Here is a 17,591-nt window from a genome sequence, read left to right on the forward strand (position 1 = left end):
TCTGCAGCTGGTTGAACCTCAGAGTCCTGCTTCCTCTCTGGGGCTGTGGGAGTGTGAGCAGCACAGTGCAGGAGGTAATGACACAGACTCTTAAGGGGCTTTAGCTAAGACAAGATGGTGGGCAGTTTGGACATGATTTACGCAGTCAAACTACATGTAACAGAAATTCAGCTAAAGGCGGAATTACTAATCAAGTAGTACCAGTTACATCTGTATTTAACCAACATACATCTCTTTCACTGAAAGGGTCTAAGGGATCTTTTGATATTATAATTGTATTACTGAAATTAGGAAAAAGGGTCTTTGGTAATGTATGCTGCTTCTTTCAGCTGATTGGGCGGGTCATTGAGCGTGTGACTGACAGCAGAGCGAGCATGCAGGTAGAAAGGAAAACAAGTTCAGCTAAGACGTTAGACTAAGTTAAAGTCAGTGTGGAGAGAAACTCAGCAGACTAATGTTGACAGTCACAGTTGAGCACTGTAATCATAACTGACAGAACCAATGGCAGACGCAATGAAGAAAAACCCAGCATGAACTAAACTGTAGTTTGTCATCCAGGACTTTAGAAGTAAAGAAAGCAACACACGTTTAAAAATAATGACCTTCAGCGCCTTTCTGTAACTATTACATTCTCCAGGTTATTACAGTTCCTCAAAAAAACTCTAGTGCTCTATTTCAGTAATATCTAAAGTTAGTACCTAAAAAGAAAGATATGCAGCAAAGGAAACAGCAACAGTGTTAACCCTAGAGGAAAGGAAGATGGAAAGAGGTGAAAAAGAGGAGAAAGAATCTACCTTCTTCCAGCTCCGCCCAGAGCTCCCCTATGACATTCTCCACCATAAAGGTGCGGCTCTGCCGGTTGCGCCGCACATGCTCCTTCGCTGCTTGTTAACAGAGAGAGAGAAGGTTCTGGTGAGTGTGAGGAAGCTCTGCAGTGAGAGGCTGTGGGGCTCAGGTACAGGAGTGTATGAGGCAAGCAGCAAGCTGAGGTGCACAAGTATCACACTGTGAGCTACTCTCATACTATTATTACTTATTAAAACCATAATGCATACTTTCAAGATCAGCTAAATCATTACAACTAGAAAAAGATCACTTGGCTGTTCAGTACATACAATTACAACACATACATATGTATAGATATAGAGAACATTAGTGCTCACAGTGTTACCATGCAGTGAAACTGACGTGTGACAAAAAACCCTCGAGGAAAGTCAACTTCACCGAAATCAGTTCATTATTACGGAAGAGCATTAGGGCCACATGACAAAATGTTTTAGGGATGTGACCAAAAGCAGCAGGAAGACCTGACAGGAGTTCATGTCAGAGGGACACTTCCCCCTACACAGAGGAAACAATACAGGGACTCTCACAGCTCTGCAGAGGGCATGAGAGAGGGGCATGTTGTTCCAGAGGCAGAAGGACATGAGGTCAATGACCCATCAGTCAATCACATTTATTTATACAGCCCAATATCACAAGGTACGCATTCACGTTGGGAGGCTTTACAGTATGTTCAGCACACAGCATCCTCTGTCCTTAAAACCCTTCAGAAGGAAAACTCCCCTTGAAATCCCCCAACTAATGTGGAAATGTGGGAGACACCTCGGGGGAGACTGCTGAAGTTGAGATACTTTGAGATATCTCCACTTCAGCAGACATTAAAAAGCTTCTTTTATATCTTTTTTTGGAGAAAGAGATATGCTTTACATCAAGGGCCGTATTCACAAAGCATTTTATCTTACCGCTAGGAGTGCTCCTAACTCGCGCTAAAACATTTTACGTAGGAGTTTTTTCTTAAAAGTTATTCACAAAGCCGCTGAGACCTACTCATACTAAGGATAAATCACTAAGAGTGAACTAAGAGTGACGCGCCGTTGCTATGGATTACGTCGATTCTCGTGCATGAGTTTAGAAGCGGTCAGTACGGTGATTGGTTGTTCAGAGTAGGCGGTCTCGGTGAAACACATCCACAACATCCCACAAACGAGCCCACTAAATCACCGAAAAACAAGGAAATAGCCTAGGCTAGAAATGTATTCCTATCAAATAGTTATGGACAGTGCCGTTAGCAGAATACACGCATGATGACAAGTTTGTGCAGACCACGATAATGATGTTGTATATGCACGTTAAAGAGAGAGAGCAAACAATAAAAATACGTAAATTGCATTAAATCAAGGAGGCAATTAAAAACACCCTGCAAACTATTATCCAATGAGCATATTTCCAGCACTTAAACACTTTCAATAACAGCCCATACCGCCGTTCAAGTCCCCCTATCATGATGAATAAAAACAATCTGCGTGTTGATGGAATGTACTTTCTTTCTATTGACGAACACGTCCTCATCTTTTGATGGCTCAATTATTTTTATGTGCGTCCCGTCAATAGCACCGACCGCACCGGGCATACCTGCAATTGCCATGAAGTTGGCTTTGATCCTGTGTAGTTGTTGATTGTCCAAAGGAAACCGGATAAACTGTTGGATGATATGTGGTCTAGAGATCGCGTTGATGGTTTGGTTTATGGCACGGCTGACTGATGGTTGCGATATTCCTAAATCGTCGGCATTGCAAAGTTGAATTTTCCCTGTTGCTAAATATCGTAGTGTTGCCAAACATTTTATTTCCGGACTAATCGGGTTATTCCTGTTAGGTGGGGATGTTATTGCATCCCGCACTAATTCCACAACAAGTTTGATACCCTCACGATTTAGCCTATATCTCATTGATCAATTCACAGTCTTCCATTGTGTCCAAAACATTTCGTCTCGCAGCCATTTTCAGATTCTGAATAGGTCTTACTGAGTTAGGAGTCCTCTCGAGGACTTTTAAGCTCTCCTAAACTTAGGTGCTACTTTTAGGCCTAAAATACTTTGTGAATTGCTCTTAGTGAATACAATTAGGAGTCCTAAATGTAAGACTGACACGCCCATTATGTTTAGGAGTTTCTCCTAAATTCGCCAGTTAGGAGCTACTTTTAGCCCTAAGATCCTTTGTCAATACGGCCCCAGATCTATTGTTGATGTTTACGGCAACCTGTCACTAATACTATTCTTGTGTTCCTTCTTTTATTTCTGATCTGAAATCTCAGATGGTTACCCTGAATTGCATGGCAGTGAAAAGGCAAACAGATCAGAGGAGGTGGCACAAGCTACATGTACTGCACTGACTGGAGACCACTGTACATCAGCTGTAACAGAGCACCTGATCCATGACTAATGTTCCACACTCTGATTTCTCTCACCAGCACTCATGCTACAGTATATTGTGAGTGGGATGTACGGACAGATGTACAGACTGACTCAGAATGACTTTATGCCTCCGTCCTCTGCATGCCAGCGGGGAGGCCTAACACACAGACTCAACACAGCCCAACAGTCAGCTGGGGGACATTAAGGCCAGTAACAGAGTCAGAGATGTGAAGTATTAATAATGTAAGAAACACTTTTTTGTGTAGGATAACTTGTAAAACATGTAAAAGAAGCAAAATCAAGCTAAAATGTGAAGGTTGGAAATAAACATAAAGTCATGCATTTTGTGTCTAAATAAAAAAAGATAGCATGTTTACCATGACCTGGAGAAACTATGGATGGAACAGCATTCAACAGGAGAAAGAAATGTTACATGGTCAGTACTTGGGCTTCCAAACTGTAAGAATGCACACATTCAGAACAATCTGCAGGACAGATGTGAGCATGTTCTAATGATCTATGAAGCTTCATGGGTGAGACATTCTGTGTGAAAGCATCATGTGTTCAGACAATCAGCACCACCTAATGTACCTTGGGTTATTGCGCCTCCCACATTCTCAGTGGGGCTGCAGCCGTTCTGGGTGGTGTTGGTGCCCAGGTCCACCATCTGGTGGAGGCGGAGCTTGCGGCAATAGATGGATGCTGCCTCGGGTTCCAAGGCGATGATCAGCTGCTCAGGGTTCTCACGGCTAACCAGACCAGACTACATAAGGGAGGAATACAGACAAAAGAGACACCTTTAACTTGTGAATGAACATACTATTTATTGAGCATGATGATGTGCTAAAATGCCCACAATACTGTCTGAAGGGGTGTATGCTTTGTTTAAGGCTTTTTTTTAATTATTGTTTCTACTGCAACCACAAAACACAATAGTTGTTGATGTTATTGTTTGTGTGCTTGCTTGTGCTGCACTTCGTTACCTTAGCAATTAATATTAAACGGGTAACGTATATTTTTACCGCAAATGACTCACATTTCTAATCTTGACCCCAACTTCCTCCCAGAAATCCAGTGTGGATTTTTACCAGTCTAATTACATGGCTAACACGGACAACACAATGACTGTGAACAAATGAAGTATCATTTGCACAAAGCACATCTTTGCTGATGTTCCCTAAGGTGCTAGCACCGCCAGTCAGTTTTTGTCAGACTTCACTCGCAAAGTGCAACCAGGGTGAGTCTGTCAACAAAGTGACACCAGCTATGCTAACCAATGCTATTGCTATATGTTTCTTCAGACACTATGGCATTCTGTTTCTTAGATATGCCTACTCACTGTAGAATTAATTTGGATGAGAAGTCAATTTACAATACACTTTACAGTAGATGTTACTGTTTCTGCTAATCAAGTGCCATTCATGACAATGATTCAAGAAATCATCAAAAACAAAGTAAAAAGCCCTTTGATGTATCCTAACAGCTTGTCAATCATTTACCTTTTATGACACAACACATGTATTTGTTTCTATCTCCCCAAAATCCAAGAAAAATATTAGCATTTAAAAGTATTTTAAATGCATACACTGTTCATATCTAACCGTACTGAATGTAAAACTGCGTAATTCGTAACTTTTACCCAGGATGGGTAACCCACTTTGTCCAATATGAAACCAGAATGAAAGTATGTCCCATAACTTTGTAACTCTTGCAGTTATGTTATATAAAATACCATTATACTTCTAGAACTAGCAGAGTTGATGTGTTGCTGTACAACACCATACATGAGGAATACAATGTCATAAGATATGATCACAATTGCGGTTATGTTGGTTTTAGGGGTGGATTAAAAGAGAGAAGGGCTGTGGGTGGTGTCCCAGCCCCAGAGGCCTGATGGATGACGTGTCCTCCCTGAGCAGCCAATCAAATTATCCTTACTGCCTGATGCTGAGTCACTGCAGACACCCCTCCCTTCTTCACTGCGTCTCCACCTCTGTGTTTCACTCACATTCTCTGTCAGCTCATCCCTCCATCCTGCCTCCAGCGCCAGTGCAGAGCGGCTGAAAGCTCGCCTCTTTTTTATTTCTGCCCTGCTCTGCACCCACACCCCTCTCTTTCCCCCATTTTAGCTCACACACTAGGGATGTGAATAGGACAAGAGGATGATATCATCGGGGAAGAGAGTAGCAGAAACCAATAAGAGAAAAGCTTAACAATTCACTGTAAAAGGTTTGGCTGTCAAATTACAGTAAATTACTGGCTACTAGTAGTTGCATTAATTTATTATAGATATTTTACAGTAAATTAGAATAAAAGTACATCTAAATACTGTGACTTTACAGTTGCCATGCCGATGGAATTACTGTGATATAGCAGTACAGAGCTGTGGTATTATGGTACCTTGCTGTACATAAGTTACAGTAATTACTTGTATTTTCACACTTTTACTCTAGAAGTAATGCAACACAGTAGCCAGTAATTTACTGTAAATATAAAAATGTAAATAATACTATATTATATTGTAAATCTGACTAGTTAACTGGGATTGTACCATAACTACACAATTCAATCGGCTCAATCAACAAAGAAAAACAAAGAAAATGCCCATTTTAACTTTGTATTACTCCATTGAAGTGCAAAGTACATTTCACAGTGTCTTGGACATGTTTTTACGGCCCCAACCTCTACTCCGCGGTAGTGGCTCGTGCTGAGACCCACAACATGAAAGAATACATGCAATAACCGGTACTTGGTAACGAGCATTTATTGATAATCAGCCGTTTGCTCACACAAGCGAAACAGGAAACAAAAAGAGGTCTGGAGGACGGCCAAAAGTAACAAACAGAAGGAGGGAACCCGAGCCAGCCACACCACGGGCCGTAGGACCCAGAGCCCCCCCTCCCCCAACCAGAAATCATTAATCAATCAATTATAAACACTATGGGAAACTAAATAAAGCCGCGAAAACTGGACTACCAGGTCCTCCAGGCGAAACATAAACACATCTGCAAAAATATGGCCTTCAGCTCAAAATGGCAAAGAGGTATTCTAAGGAGTGTCTTCCGGCGTTAGGATAGGCGAGACATCCTTCTCCTCCAGCTTCTCTTTATATATACGGCTGAGTGGAATTTGGAGCACCTGGGCAGAGGCGGAGCCAGGGGCAGACCAGGTGCAGACCAGGTGCACCTGAGCAGAGGCGGAGCCAGGGGCAGACCAGGTGCACCTGGGCAGAGGCGGAGCCAGGGGCAGACCAGGTGCAGACCAGGTGCACCTGGGCAGAGGCGGAGCCAGGGGCAGACCAGTTGCACCTGGGCAGAGGCGGAGCCAGTGGCAAACCAGGTGCACCTGGGCAGCAGGGAGGCAGAAAAGAAAACAAGGAGGGGAGCACATGTCTACACAGACATCCACTCGAAGTCAACAATTTTCTGAAGAATGTGCAGACATTGGGTTTGAATTGCCATGCCTCTTTTTGGCTTTCGAGCCCGTCTCAGGATTAATGCCCAGGAAGCACCTGAAAACAATAAGCCAAGACAACAATTTCAATTTTACATAGATTTATATGTTGCATCGTTTATTTTAAGGCACATGCAGCGGTGACCCTTTCAATTTAAGTAAAAACTGCACCAAAGAAAGAAATTAGTATTTAAAGCCAAGCAAGAGCGATAAAAGCAAGAAAATCACTTAATTTGTTGTGTTATCACAGAGGGTGGTCTGAATACAGTATTGTACTGTGAAATAATACAGTAACATGTTGTGAAATCCTGGTAGTCATTGATCCTGTACATTCAAAGTAATTAACTGTGCCTGCATTGATTTCACTGTGAAATTCAAAATTACAGTATTATATTGTGAACATTACAGGAAAAGACTGTAAAGTGGTAAAACAGTAATTTATTGTAAAATATTACAGCTAAATATTGTGAAATCATGGTAATATTTTACAGTGAATCTATTGTCTATAACCAAAGTTCCCCTTAGCTCTGCCATAGTTGTGGGTTGTGACAAGGATTGTTATAATAGTCAGGTTGTCATGTTTGGAACTATCAATACCAAAACCTAAACCTGGGTGCACTGACTGTGAGTGTGACCCCAAGCTGTTCCCCAGCCAGAGACACTGCACTGAAGGGCTGGGCAGATCAAATGTTCTCTATCAAAAATAGTACCAGAACTTGTCATTGGTTGTCTGGTGCCTTGCTCAAGGGCAGGAGGTGAACTGGGACCTCTCTAAGTAACAGTCCACACTCCATATTTTAAGTCTGTTTGGGGACTTGAACCGGCGACCTAACAGCTCACAGTCCAAGCCCCTACTGACTGAATACTCATAAACACATGTGCAGTGAAGTATCGATTTATAACATTTTTCTAATATTATAATCATTATTTCACTGGAATTATTATATATATCTCAGTTTCCAAGAGAAAAACAAAAAGGATATTTGACTGCTCAGATTCATCAGTTAACATAATAATGCAGTGAATGATACAATCCCCGCCTCAGACCACCACCAAGCTAAAAACAACCTTGCCCTGTAAAGGGTTGAGTGGCTCTCTACTGCCACTTCTGTAAGAATAATACACTCACAGCGTAAATGTATTCTGCAGCTAACTGAGCTGAATATCTACTTGTATCAGACCACTTCTAATAATCTTTTGCCAGCCCTTTTTGCACCTGCAGTGTTGTTGAAAGGCTACCTTCACAAAACTATAAATAAAATAAAAAGTATTTACAAACTAATTCTCTGGTCTAGCGTCCTACAAAACTACCCACGTTACAACTTTCAATAGTTCTCCTTCCTCCTTTTCTCTCTCTCTATACTGACTGCCTCCCTGTGTCCTCTACCACAGTCTGAAGGTCACTGTATGTGGGCGTCACACATAACAGTAAGCATGCACCTCTCTCTCTACAGTGATGATTATCCAACACACATCATTGGAGCTAAAGTCAGATCCTTTGTGCAGCCATCCATACTATATGGTTACAATATTGAGTCTGTAAACAGATGTCAAGTTACAAAGGCATATAAAGCTTCTCTGCCTACCTTATATGCAGCCTCCCTCATGAACTGCTTTGCAGGCATTTTCCAGATGGCAGGAACAGTAATGACCCATCTCACATCATTGTTGTCAAACTCTCCACCTGTCTGATCACTCAGCTCCTGCGGCAGCAAAAGTAAACACAACCAACAGGTTAGCAAACAAGTGCTAAACATCCCTTTTGATGCAGTACAAGTTCCCTGAGCTATTCAGCGTGACACAAAGTGCCCCCTGCAGTAGTCAGATTAAGCACGTCTGAATGCTAGTATATTACAAGATAAGTAATTATTAACGTCAGGGTTCATTCTGGGATTAAGCCCAAATTATACACACAATGTAGATTGTAGATATATGAATATAAAAAATAAATGTTGTTTTGTATGTTTACAACAAATGATTCGGTAGTGAAGACAGAGGTGTGTTACCTTAATTGCTTGCTCCTTAAAGAAGGCCAATGCATATGCAAAGATATCAATAGCTTTCACTCGCTTCCCATTGGCTGCGTGGAGGTCTGTCTCTATGGACAGATTCTGAGTGCAGGAAGAAAACATCAACATTAGAGTTTAAAAAAGGACATGAAATCAGAACTTCAGCAGAAAAGTATATGCATATGAGGAGGGAATATGAGGTCTGGAAATACATTTCATATATCCTCTTTGAGGATCGTACATACAGTATATGTGACATGGCTCAGCCAGATGTCAGACGGTGTCTTACAAACAGTGCATCTCTGCAGCCAGCAGCCAGACGGCCATCAAATATTCATGGGATGATTCTTAATGGTTAACGGCGCTTTTCCACTGCAGGACCTCGCACGGCTTAGTACGGTATGGTTAGGCCTTGTTAGGCCAGGCTCACTTTATGCTGCGTTTCCATTGCAGTTTAGTAGCTGGGGCAGTAACTATAGTAACGCAGTGTAGGCGGAGCGATGCTGCGTAAAACTGCCGTGACGTCATCTTCCATGCGAAACACAAAACCAACATCAGCCGTTAGCTGTTAGCACTCAGAGCTCACAGCTCCTAATATCTGTTCAGAAACTAGACAAAAGTCAAACAAGTACAAACCACAGACTGTCTGTGTCATGGCGAATACAGTCGCTGCTTTATTCATGTCTGTAGGCCGTTGTTGTGAGTGTGGACGGTCAGAGCATTTACAGCGTTAGCTTAGCCTGATCGATCAGATCTTCATTCAGAAAACACTGAGATTTACTAACCGGTATCAGTACGTTGTTACTTCGGCATCATTTTGAAACGTGTATTACAATTACATCTCAGTATGTTCATTTTGTTGTAGTTGTAGCCGCCTTGCCAGCGATTCTCTCTGACCATTCAGCAGTTGAGAGTGTTCACTAGTTTAGCATATTCAGCCTGGTTGTGGGCCCGGTAAGAACCTCAATTTTGGAGGGCCAGAAAAAAGGTGAAAAAATAGCCCAGAGACGGAACTACCCCAAGTGGAAAAGCAAAAAAAAGTGGGCCGGGCTACGTGCTGCAGTGGAAAAGCCCCATTAGTGACCCAGTAACCTTTCCTCTTTTTCCATCATTAAGGTTAAGTCTTTTGTAGGGGTTTAACGGTATACGTACCGAAATTATTCGGTACGGGCCCTTCGGTTCGGTACACGTGTGTGCCAAAGTGTACCGAACTAATATAACGTTAAACGTAAACAATTGAGAACGTGAACAACTTTTTGGAAGTGATCTCAGGTGCTGCGTCGCAGCGTTCAGTGTAATTTGCTCATATTGGATTCAACGCGTCATAGAGCGACCAAGTCATTTCATTGGACGAGAGGCATACTATGAGAGCTGGTCACAGGGATGCGTTCAAATTTAGTCAGTAATTTGAGGAACTGTCGAAATGGAGAAACGCAGATAAAGTTGAGCACGAAAATCCTCCAGCATCATTGAAGTCTCCGGTTTGGGAACATTTTGGTTTCGCAGTTACGTACAAGGATGACGGACAAAGACAGGTGGACCGAACAAAAGCTGTTTGTCGGCATTGTTCAACTAAAATTGGTTACGCGGCTGGCAATACATCAAACTTGCACACTCATTTGAAAAGGCATCACCCGTACGTGAATATCACCGGTACCAAAAGAAAAAATACTGAAGTGCAAACCCAACTCCTGCTAGCATTTAAGCCTCCACCACTCGCAAAAAGTTCAGACCGAGCCAAAGCTATAGAGTGACGAAGGTAGCGCTTTGCTAATATGGCAACATAAGGATATTTGGCGTTTGCAATAGAGTGGCGAAGTCCCTCCCCTTCCGGTGGACCTCCATGGGACCTTATTTCGGAAAAATAATGTATTGAAGTCAGTGGAGAGAGAAAACGTATCTTTCGATCCCGTTTGAATTGTGCCGTGAATTACACATATGATGTTTGTCAATCTTAAAAAATAATTTCCATGTCAAAAAAGTCACAGTTTGTCGTAAAACTGTTGAAATATAAGACTATGGGTCCTTCTCAGGTCGATTAAATGTAATCCTTGCATCCCTCACTTGCGTCGTTTCACTGCGTCTAGTCCCTCCCACCAGGGAAGCATGGAGAGACGCAAGGAAACCACGAGAAGCAGGGAAATTAGTTTTAAGAGCAATGGGACGTCCTTTCTTCCGGAGCGGCACATGAGGCGACGTCCGTTTGTGATGACGCTGCACAGCTGTTCGTCTGACAGCAGCTCTGTCCCTGTTATTTTTACAAACCCCCCCCGCCTCTGTTAGTACACATTTACTGACAAACATTTGTACCATCTGTTGTAGACCCAATACATTAAATAAAATAAGAACTCATTCTCAAAAAAGATATAAACGCCATTCTTAAAACGTATAAACGAAAAAAGCGATCATGAAAATGCTTCCAAAAAATGAATAAAATGATTTTTGACCACTTTGTTGTTCAGATATATCACATATTTGTAACTAAATGATACATTCATTGAAAAAAAACACAGTATAGAGGCTGAGGAGTGACTCTCTTGAGTTTCATGTATTTTCTTCATTCCGCTGGGGTACTGCTCTCATGTCAAGAAGCATCAGATCAGTGCATGCCCAGCATCGTCCAATCAGTGAGCGATACAAAGTAAGGGGGCGGAGCAAGTATCAGTGGATTTCATCGGAGGATGGTCTGGTGATTCCTCGGTTATCGCTCCTCCTTTATCGCTCCTCGCACCTCGATCGTCGGTCCTCCGGCAGAAACAAGCGCCAAGGGACGGTACTCAAGATGGCGCAGACAAATCAACTTCCGGTGATACCGAGGACCGAGGAGCGAGGAAATGAAAATAATCGACCAGAGAAGGACCCTATGAAAAATATGCAACTAGAAAGACTACAAATACCAGAGATGTCACAATTGTTTTCCAATTGTTTTCCTCCACTAAGAGATAGCGCCATATAGATATAATCTATCTATATGGCGCTGGCTAAGATAAGATACATTTAACAAGATGCCTGTGTGCTTAGTACCTGGTTGTTATCATACCAGCAATGGGTCTCGCTCGTTCTTTCGCTTCCCGTCTGATGAAAGGACCAGGAGTGGCTGGATCAAGTTAGCTACCTAGCTAGTAGCTAGCACGTTAGTTAGCATTACAGCCTTGTCATTTTTATTAGCCTTAATATGAAGCAACATTAAGTAACCCAAAATGTTAAACAGTAAGAGTAGTAGTCATATTTCGTGAACCCTTTGAAGAGTACTGTCACCGGTGTGATCATTCTATAACACACAATTTAGGCCAGGGGGAGAAATGCTAACGCTAGCATCGCCGATCGCCGATCTTTTCTACTTCATGCTATCTGCACAAATGGTTGACATTAAACATTAAAAAGACCAGGCAGTTCAGAGAGAATCAAAGGAAGGCAGGCAGGCAGATTTGCATGACATTCTTCTGGACGTGTTTCATTGTGGTAATAGTGAGGGGAGTCAATCGTTTTGTTGACAAGACAGTAGTGACGGCCATCTTGGTGACGTGTGTTGTTCTGCGAGACCAGAGATGTAGTTCATTGAGCTTTTCACACAAACACATTATTTTTTTTTTACTTGCAAAATTATCTTTTAAATTGACAAACATCATATGTGTAATTCGTGGCACAATTCAAATGGGATCGAAAGATAATCTTTCTCTCTCCATTGACTTCAATACATAATTTTTCCGAAATAAGGTCCCATGGAGGTCCACCGGAAGGGGAGGGACTTCGCCACTCTATTACAAATGCCAAATATCCTTATGTTGCCATATTAGCAAAGCGCTACCTGGCTGTATCTGCTACCTTCGTCCCTAGCGAGAGGGTGTTCTCCACAGCAGGAGACATTGTTAGTGCCAGCAGATCTGCCCTTTCGGCAAGCAATGTGGACAAGTTCATTTTTCTTTAAAAAAAACATGAAAATACAATGACAAGCAAGACATAATGTCAAACTGGCTGCTTAGGTACTAGTACAGTACAGTACAGTTCAAATACAGATTATTTCAGTTCATCGAAATGCTGCACCTTAATGTTCATTTTATTATATTTTGTATTTATTTGAATGAATATTCACAGTTTAAAAATAATTAAAAACCCAAAACTAATAGTTTATGTTTTGTGAGTACTAGTACAGTAAAGTTCAAATACAGATTATTTCAGTTCATTGAAATGCTGCACCATAATGTTCATTTTATTATATTTTGTATTTATTTGAATGAATATTCACAGTTTAGTAATAATTAAAAACCCAAAACTAATAGTTTATGTTTTGTGAGTACTAGTACAGTAAAGTTAAAATACAGATTATTTCAGTTCATCGAAATGCTGCACCTTAATGTTTGTTTTATTATATTTTGTATTTATTTGAGCGAATACTTTATTCACAGTTTAATAATAATAATACAAAAATATATATATATGTTTTGTGATAATTTTTTCTGCTGTACCGAAAACGTACCGAACCGTGACCTAAAAACCGAGGTACGTACCGAAACGAAATGTTTGTGAACCGTTGCACCCATAGTCTTTTGTCATTCTATACTTTTCTCATCATTAACAAACTTCATGAAAATATCAAAAGTTTTACTGTATATCTCAATAGTTTCACTAACCTACATGTCTGTGACACTAAGAACTTACTAAGGATGTTAATCTTTAAATCAGCTCACATGTAAATAGACTGAGTGATTTTCAAAAACAGCTGGCCAGTGCAGTTTTTATCAAATGTAACTCAAACTGTATTAGAGCAGTTGTTATGACATCTTTTCAGTTTTTATATCATTTGAGTTTGTTTGGCAATGAATTAGTGTAAGTGGGATTAATATCAAATACATGACAGGGTTTGTTCATGGTAGTACAGCAACATTGGAAGAATAAGCTATGGATACACAGTACACAGTACTTGATAGTAGGATAAATGTATTGTTGGTTAGGACTGTACATGGGGTTTGCTGTCAATTAAATACATATTGAATATTGATATCATTGGCCCCTTCAGTTTCAACATTATAATACCATTGTTAGGATATATTTATGCTACGGGTAGGACGGATGGCTGATTATCAGTCATATCACCCCCCTCTTATATTCTGAATGCTTGGTGATTCTCCATAGGTTTTTAAGGGTGGAGCCTAAGCAGCATTAAATAAAAAATATAGTGCAACTGTAGCTATAATTAGTTATTTTTAAAATGTAGATTGACATCAAATGAAAAATTTGCTGAACCTTTTTTTTTTTACAGATTTGTACAGTAAACACTACTAGGACTGCAGAGACTTCCCAGTATGCATAGATGTCATTATTTATTTATAAACTCTTATGTTCGAACATGTGTTTGATCCAGTGATAAATAAATCATCAGTCCATCTATTACAACACCACAGCAGACCAAGAGGCAGGAACCCTGGCACAACAGCCACTGGCATAAATAACAAACACAGCAAGAAGGTGCAGCATCGACCTGGGACAAGGTGATGAGGATGGGCTGTGATGGGACTGCTGCTTGGCATGTCTGACTGCTATTCCGTATGTGTGAACAGTGTGTATGTGTCCTTACTGCAGTGGTGTGGAGCTTCATTTTGAATTTTTCCAGATAGAGCCACTGTTTGGACTCGCTGGGGTCCAGGTCATGGTAGAAGTCACGGGCAGCATAACCAAAGCTGTGGAACTTCCTGTCTGGAGTCAGCAGGATGGTGGTTGGAGTCTTCTGATTGGACACACCAGGGTCCCCGCCTTCCCAACGCCTGCGAGGAAGTCAGTTATTATTTATGTACCATAAATCTGTATTTCTGCTTTCCTGGTAGTCAAATAAAGACTTTTTGAACTGTAGGCAGCTTAACATTGTCATGAATAATCGTTAGGCTGTTGAAACCACCCAACTTCTGACCATCAAATGCACAAACAAATAAGCATCTACGAGTTATATGCAAAGTGCAAAGTGATTTCAGTTCATGCTTTCTGTAACATTCACAGTTTACTCGTGAACACTTGTATTTGGGTCAAGTCGGTCATTATATTGTGTCAGGATAACCACGATCCTCTCTTGTAGGCTAATTGAGACACCACAGTATTTCTGGATAAATCGAGGTCAGCTATTATTATTCATATGTTCCTTGGGAGAGGTGCATGATGGAAAGGCGGGGCCATCTCACTAAGAGCACCTGATGTGAAGAGGAAATCGTTTGGGAGATCTTGGAAAAAACTGGATGGAACTGCTAACTGCAGGGATATCTCCTACATTGTCATCCGGAATAACAGTGACAGTCATGCTGCTGTCTGTTCTCACTCTGCTTTTTGTAATCTGCCTCCAACTCTCTGTTGGTGTGTGTTTCTGCATATCTCATGTTATTTTAGTCTTCTCAGTAAATGTGGGTATTACAACTATCATAATACTATATTGTCCTTTATGTTTTTTTTATTTCAATCAACTGTAAACATATAATGTACAACTGCTGTTCTCTCACATACCAACATACAGGACGACAGCACAGGAAATAACTGTCTTTCTATGAGGAATATAGCTTTTCCTTTGTAAGAGGGCAATTATTTCTTAATTTAAAAGTTACAGTCTTGCTTAAATAAATGGCATTATTTAAAAAATATTACTGATCTGTCCCTGACTATGATTGGCAAATTGGAGAACAGATCTACACCCCATATGTAAAACGATATATTTTATTTGATCTTCCCCATTACAGAGAGCTCAAGCACCATGCAACACATTGGCTACACTCACAAGGCATTGTTTATCTACTTTCTTCACACAATACGAATAATCCATATGAACAGATATCTGCATATGATTGCAGAATTTGTAGGTAACGTTAAAGATGTCTGGTTCCTGTCTGTAGTTCGATTGGTATTGCTTAATAGAGCAGTCTATGGTTACATGCAGGTCCATCTGGAAAGCAAAAAAAAAAAGGAAAGCATTGGCAGAAATGAAACCTCAGATCTCATTGGGTACTGATTGACGAGGATTTAGCTCTTTATGCCCTAACAATGAAATAATCCGGTTGAAGTCTGTCAACTACAACTCCATTCTAAGATTAAAGATGTTAAGACTGCTGTGAGCAGTAAGCAGCGCACAGACAGGAAGTGTTGTACTGATATCCACTGGCCCCGGCCTTCACAGGCTAAAAGCCACACTGTTATCCGGAGGGTTCTTAAGATTGTAATATGCATAACTGCAGACAATTGGCCATCTGCAAAACAAATGAATGCAATAAACTTTACTCAAACTACACACAGCAAAGCCGTACAGGTATGGTAACAGTACTCAGCACAGATTCTCCAAGACAATCATTCCTCTATTTTAAAAACACAACTTAATATTTGTGACGGTTAAAGGGTTTTGAAAGATGAAAAGCAGCTGGATGTATTGTGGGACAGACTTGATGGCATTACTCTTTTAATGGGATTTGTTTAATTATTATGGCAGCCCTATCCTTTAAGTCAGAACACCAGCAACACGCCAGGCAGCCTGTCCAGATTAGAGTAGAAAGCAAACTACGCTTATACTGACTCATGCACCTCACTGAAGTAAAATGTGTCTTTTTCTATGAGAAGGCCAACTATAAAAAAAATGTATACTGAAAAACTGAAACGTGTACTTTAATCAAATGTATTATGTCATCAAATGTCACATAACTTTATTCGCTTAGTTGAAAGCAATAATATCAAGTTTAATACAACATATATTGCTTAAAGGTGGGGTATGTAATTTATTTCAGAAACACTTTTTGTTATATTCCATGGAATGCTCTTAACGTCCCGATTGCAATGAATATCCTAAGTGCTTTGACAATAAATACATAAAAAAACATGTCATCTGTGGAAGCCGTAGCACTGTAAAAATCACGACCAATCATCTGAGCCGGCCCGGCTAAAATAACTGAATGGCCTACTTGCCTGTCAGCCTTCCATCTGTGCATAAACTTATCTCGTGCCCTCATTGGTCATGTGCGCGTTCGTGTGTGTTGGAGGAGGGGCTCTGTAAGGAAGTCTGAAGGAAGTGGCAGATTTTTTTCGGTTGTGTACTTTCAAATTCTAGCGCGCTCGAGCTGGTTTCTCCAAAATTACCTACCCCGCCTGTAATTAAAGTCAATGTTTCAGTGTTTTCAGTGTATTCAATGCAAATAATATCTGTAAGCTGCATCTCTGTGAGGTTTTGAGGAGATGAGGAGCTGTGATGCCAGCAGGTTTCTGGATCATTTGTTATATCTCTCACAGGCTCCGCCCTCTACTGGACTCTATGGGTACTACCTTATCATGCAAGCATTCACCTACTGAGATTTCTATAGACGTAGCCGGTCCCGGGGCGGGCCTACCTGAATGCGTGCGCATCTCACTTCCGTATAAAATGAGGCCTCGCCTCCTGACCACCATCCTTTACTCTTCAGCGAGCGGAGGTGATAGCCTAGCACTGAGTCCGAGACGTATTTTTTGAGAGAAAGGAAGAAAGAGAAAGAAAGATAGCGGGCGCCGATCCCCACCACCTCTGCTTCGAGTGTTTGTGGGACCAGGGTATGGCCGAGACGGTGCCATTTCACGTTCGCCATCCCTTCCGAGTCCGGCGTCCATGGAAGTCTACCGCCCAGGGCTGTACTCTCCCTGGATGATGATCATGGCGGCGGGTGTGTGGGCTACTCGCTCATTGCTAGAGATGCCCCCGCCTCACCAGGTCAGAGCGATTATTGGGCCGCAAGGCCGAATAAGTAGCTTGGTCCACAAGCCTTTCCCCAGGCCCGGTTCCCCCGGGGACCGGTGCTCAGTGGCTTCACATGATATAGGGTCGACCCTACTTCATCACAGGCCGCTGCCGCTGCTTGCCTTGTGATATCCCTGGGATATCATGTCGCAGGGCATTTTTCCAAAGAGGACCGTGTTGATCTCCTGGGAGCCCCCGTCTTTACGGA

The 17,591-nt window shown here is 41.5% G+C and overlaps 1 protein-coding gene across 7 annotated transcripts in view; it reads right to left on the bottom strand.

Annotated features, from left to right (window-relative positions):
- Positions 1-17,591, bottom strand: part of hspa12a (heat shock protein 12A) — a 189,493-nt gene that overhangs the window by 9,660 nt on the left and 162,242 nt on the right. For 2 of the 7 annotated variants that reach the window (XM_079686867.1, XM_079686865.1), the window contains exons 4-9: positions 14,234-14,420; positions 8,656-8,760; positions 8,236-8,352; positions 3,788-3,959; positions 3,574-3,588; positions 795-884 (exon numbers count right to left, since the gene is read on the bottom strand). In XM_079686867.1, the coding sequence (XP_079542993.1) occupies positions 795-884; positions 3,574-3,588; positions 3,788-3,959; positions 8,236-8,352; positions 8,656-8,760; positions 14,234-14,420 (686 nt within the window). The remainder of the gene's footprint in view (positions 1-794; positions 885-3,573; positions 3,589-3,787; positions 3,960-8,235; positions 8,353-8,655; positions 8,761-14,233; positions 14,421-17,591) is intronic. The other 5 variants (XM_079686870.1, XM_079686869.1, XM_079686866.1 and 2 more) reach the window with 4 other exon arrangements.

This window comes from Notothenia rossii (assembly GCF_949606895.1).
Source record: "Notothenia rossii genome assembly, chromosome: 6".
Taxonomy (NCBI): domain Eukaryota; kingdom Metazoa; phylum Chordata; class Actinopteri; order Perciformes; family Nototheniidae; genus Notothenia; species Notothenia rossii.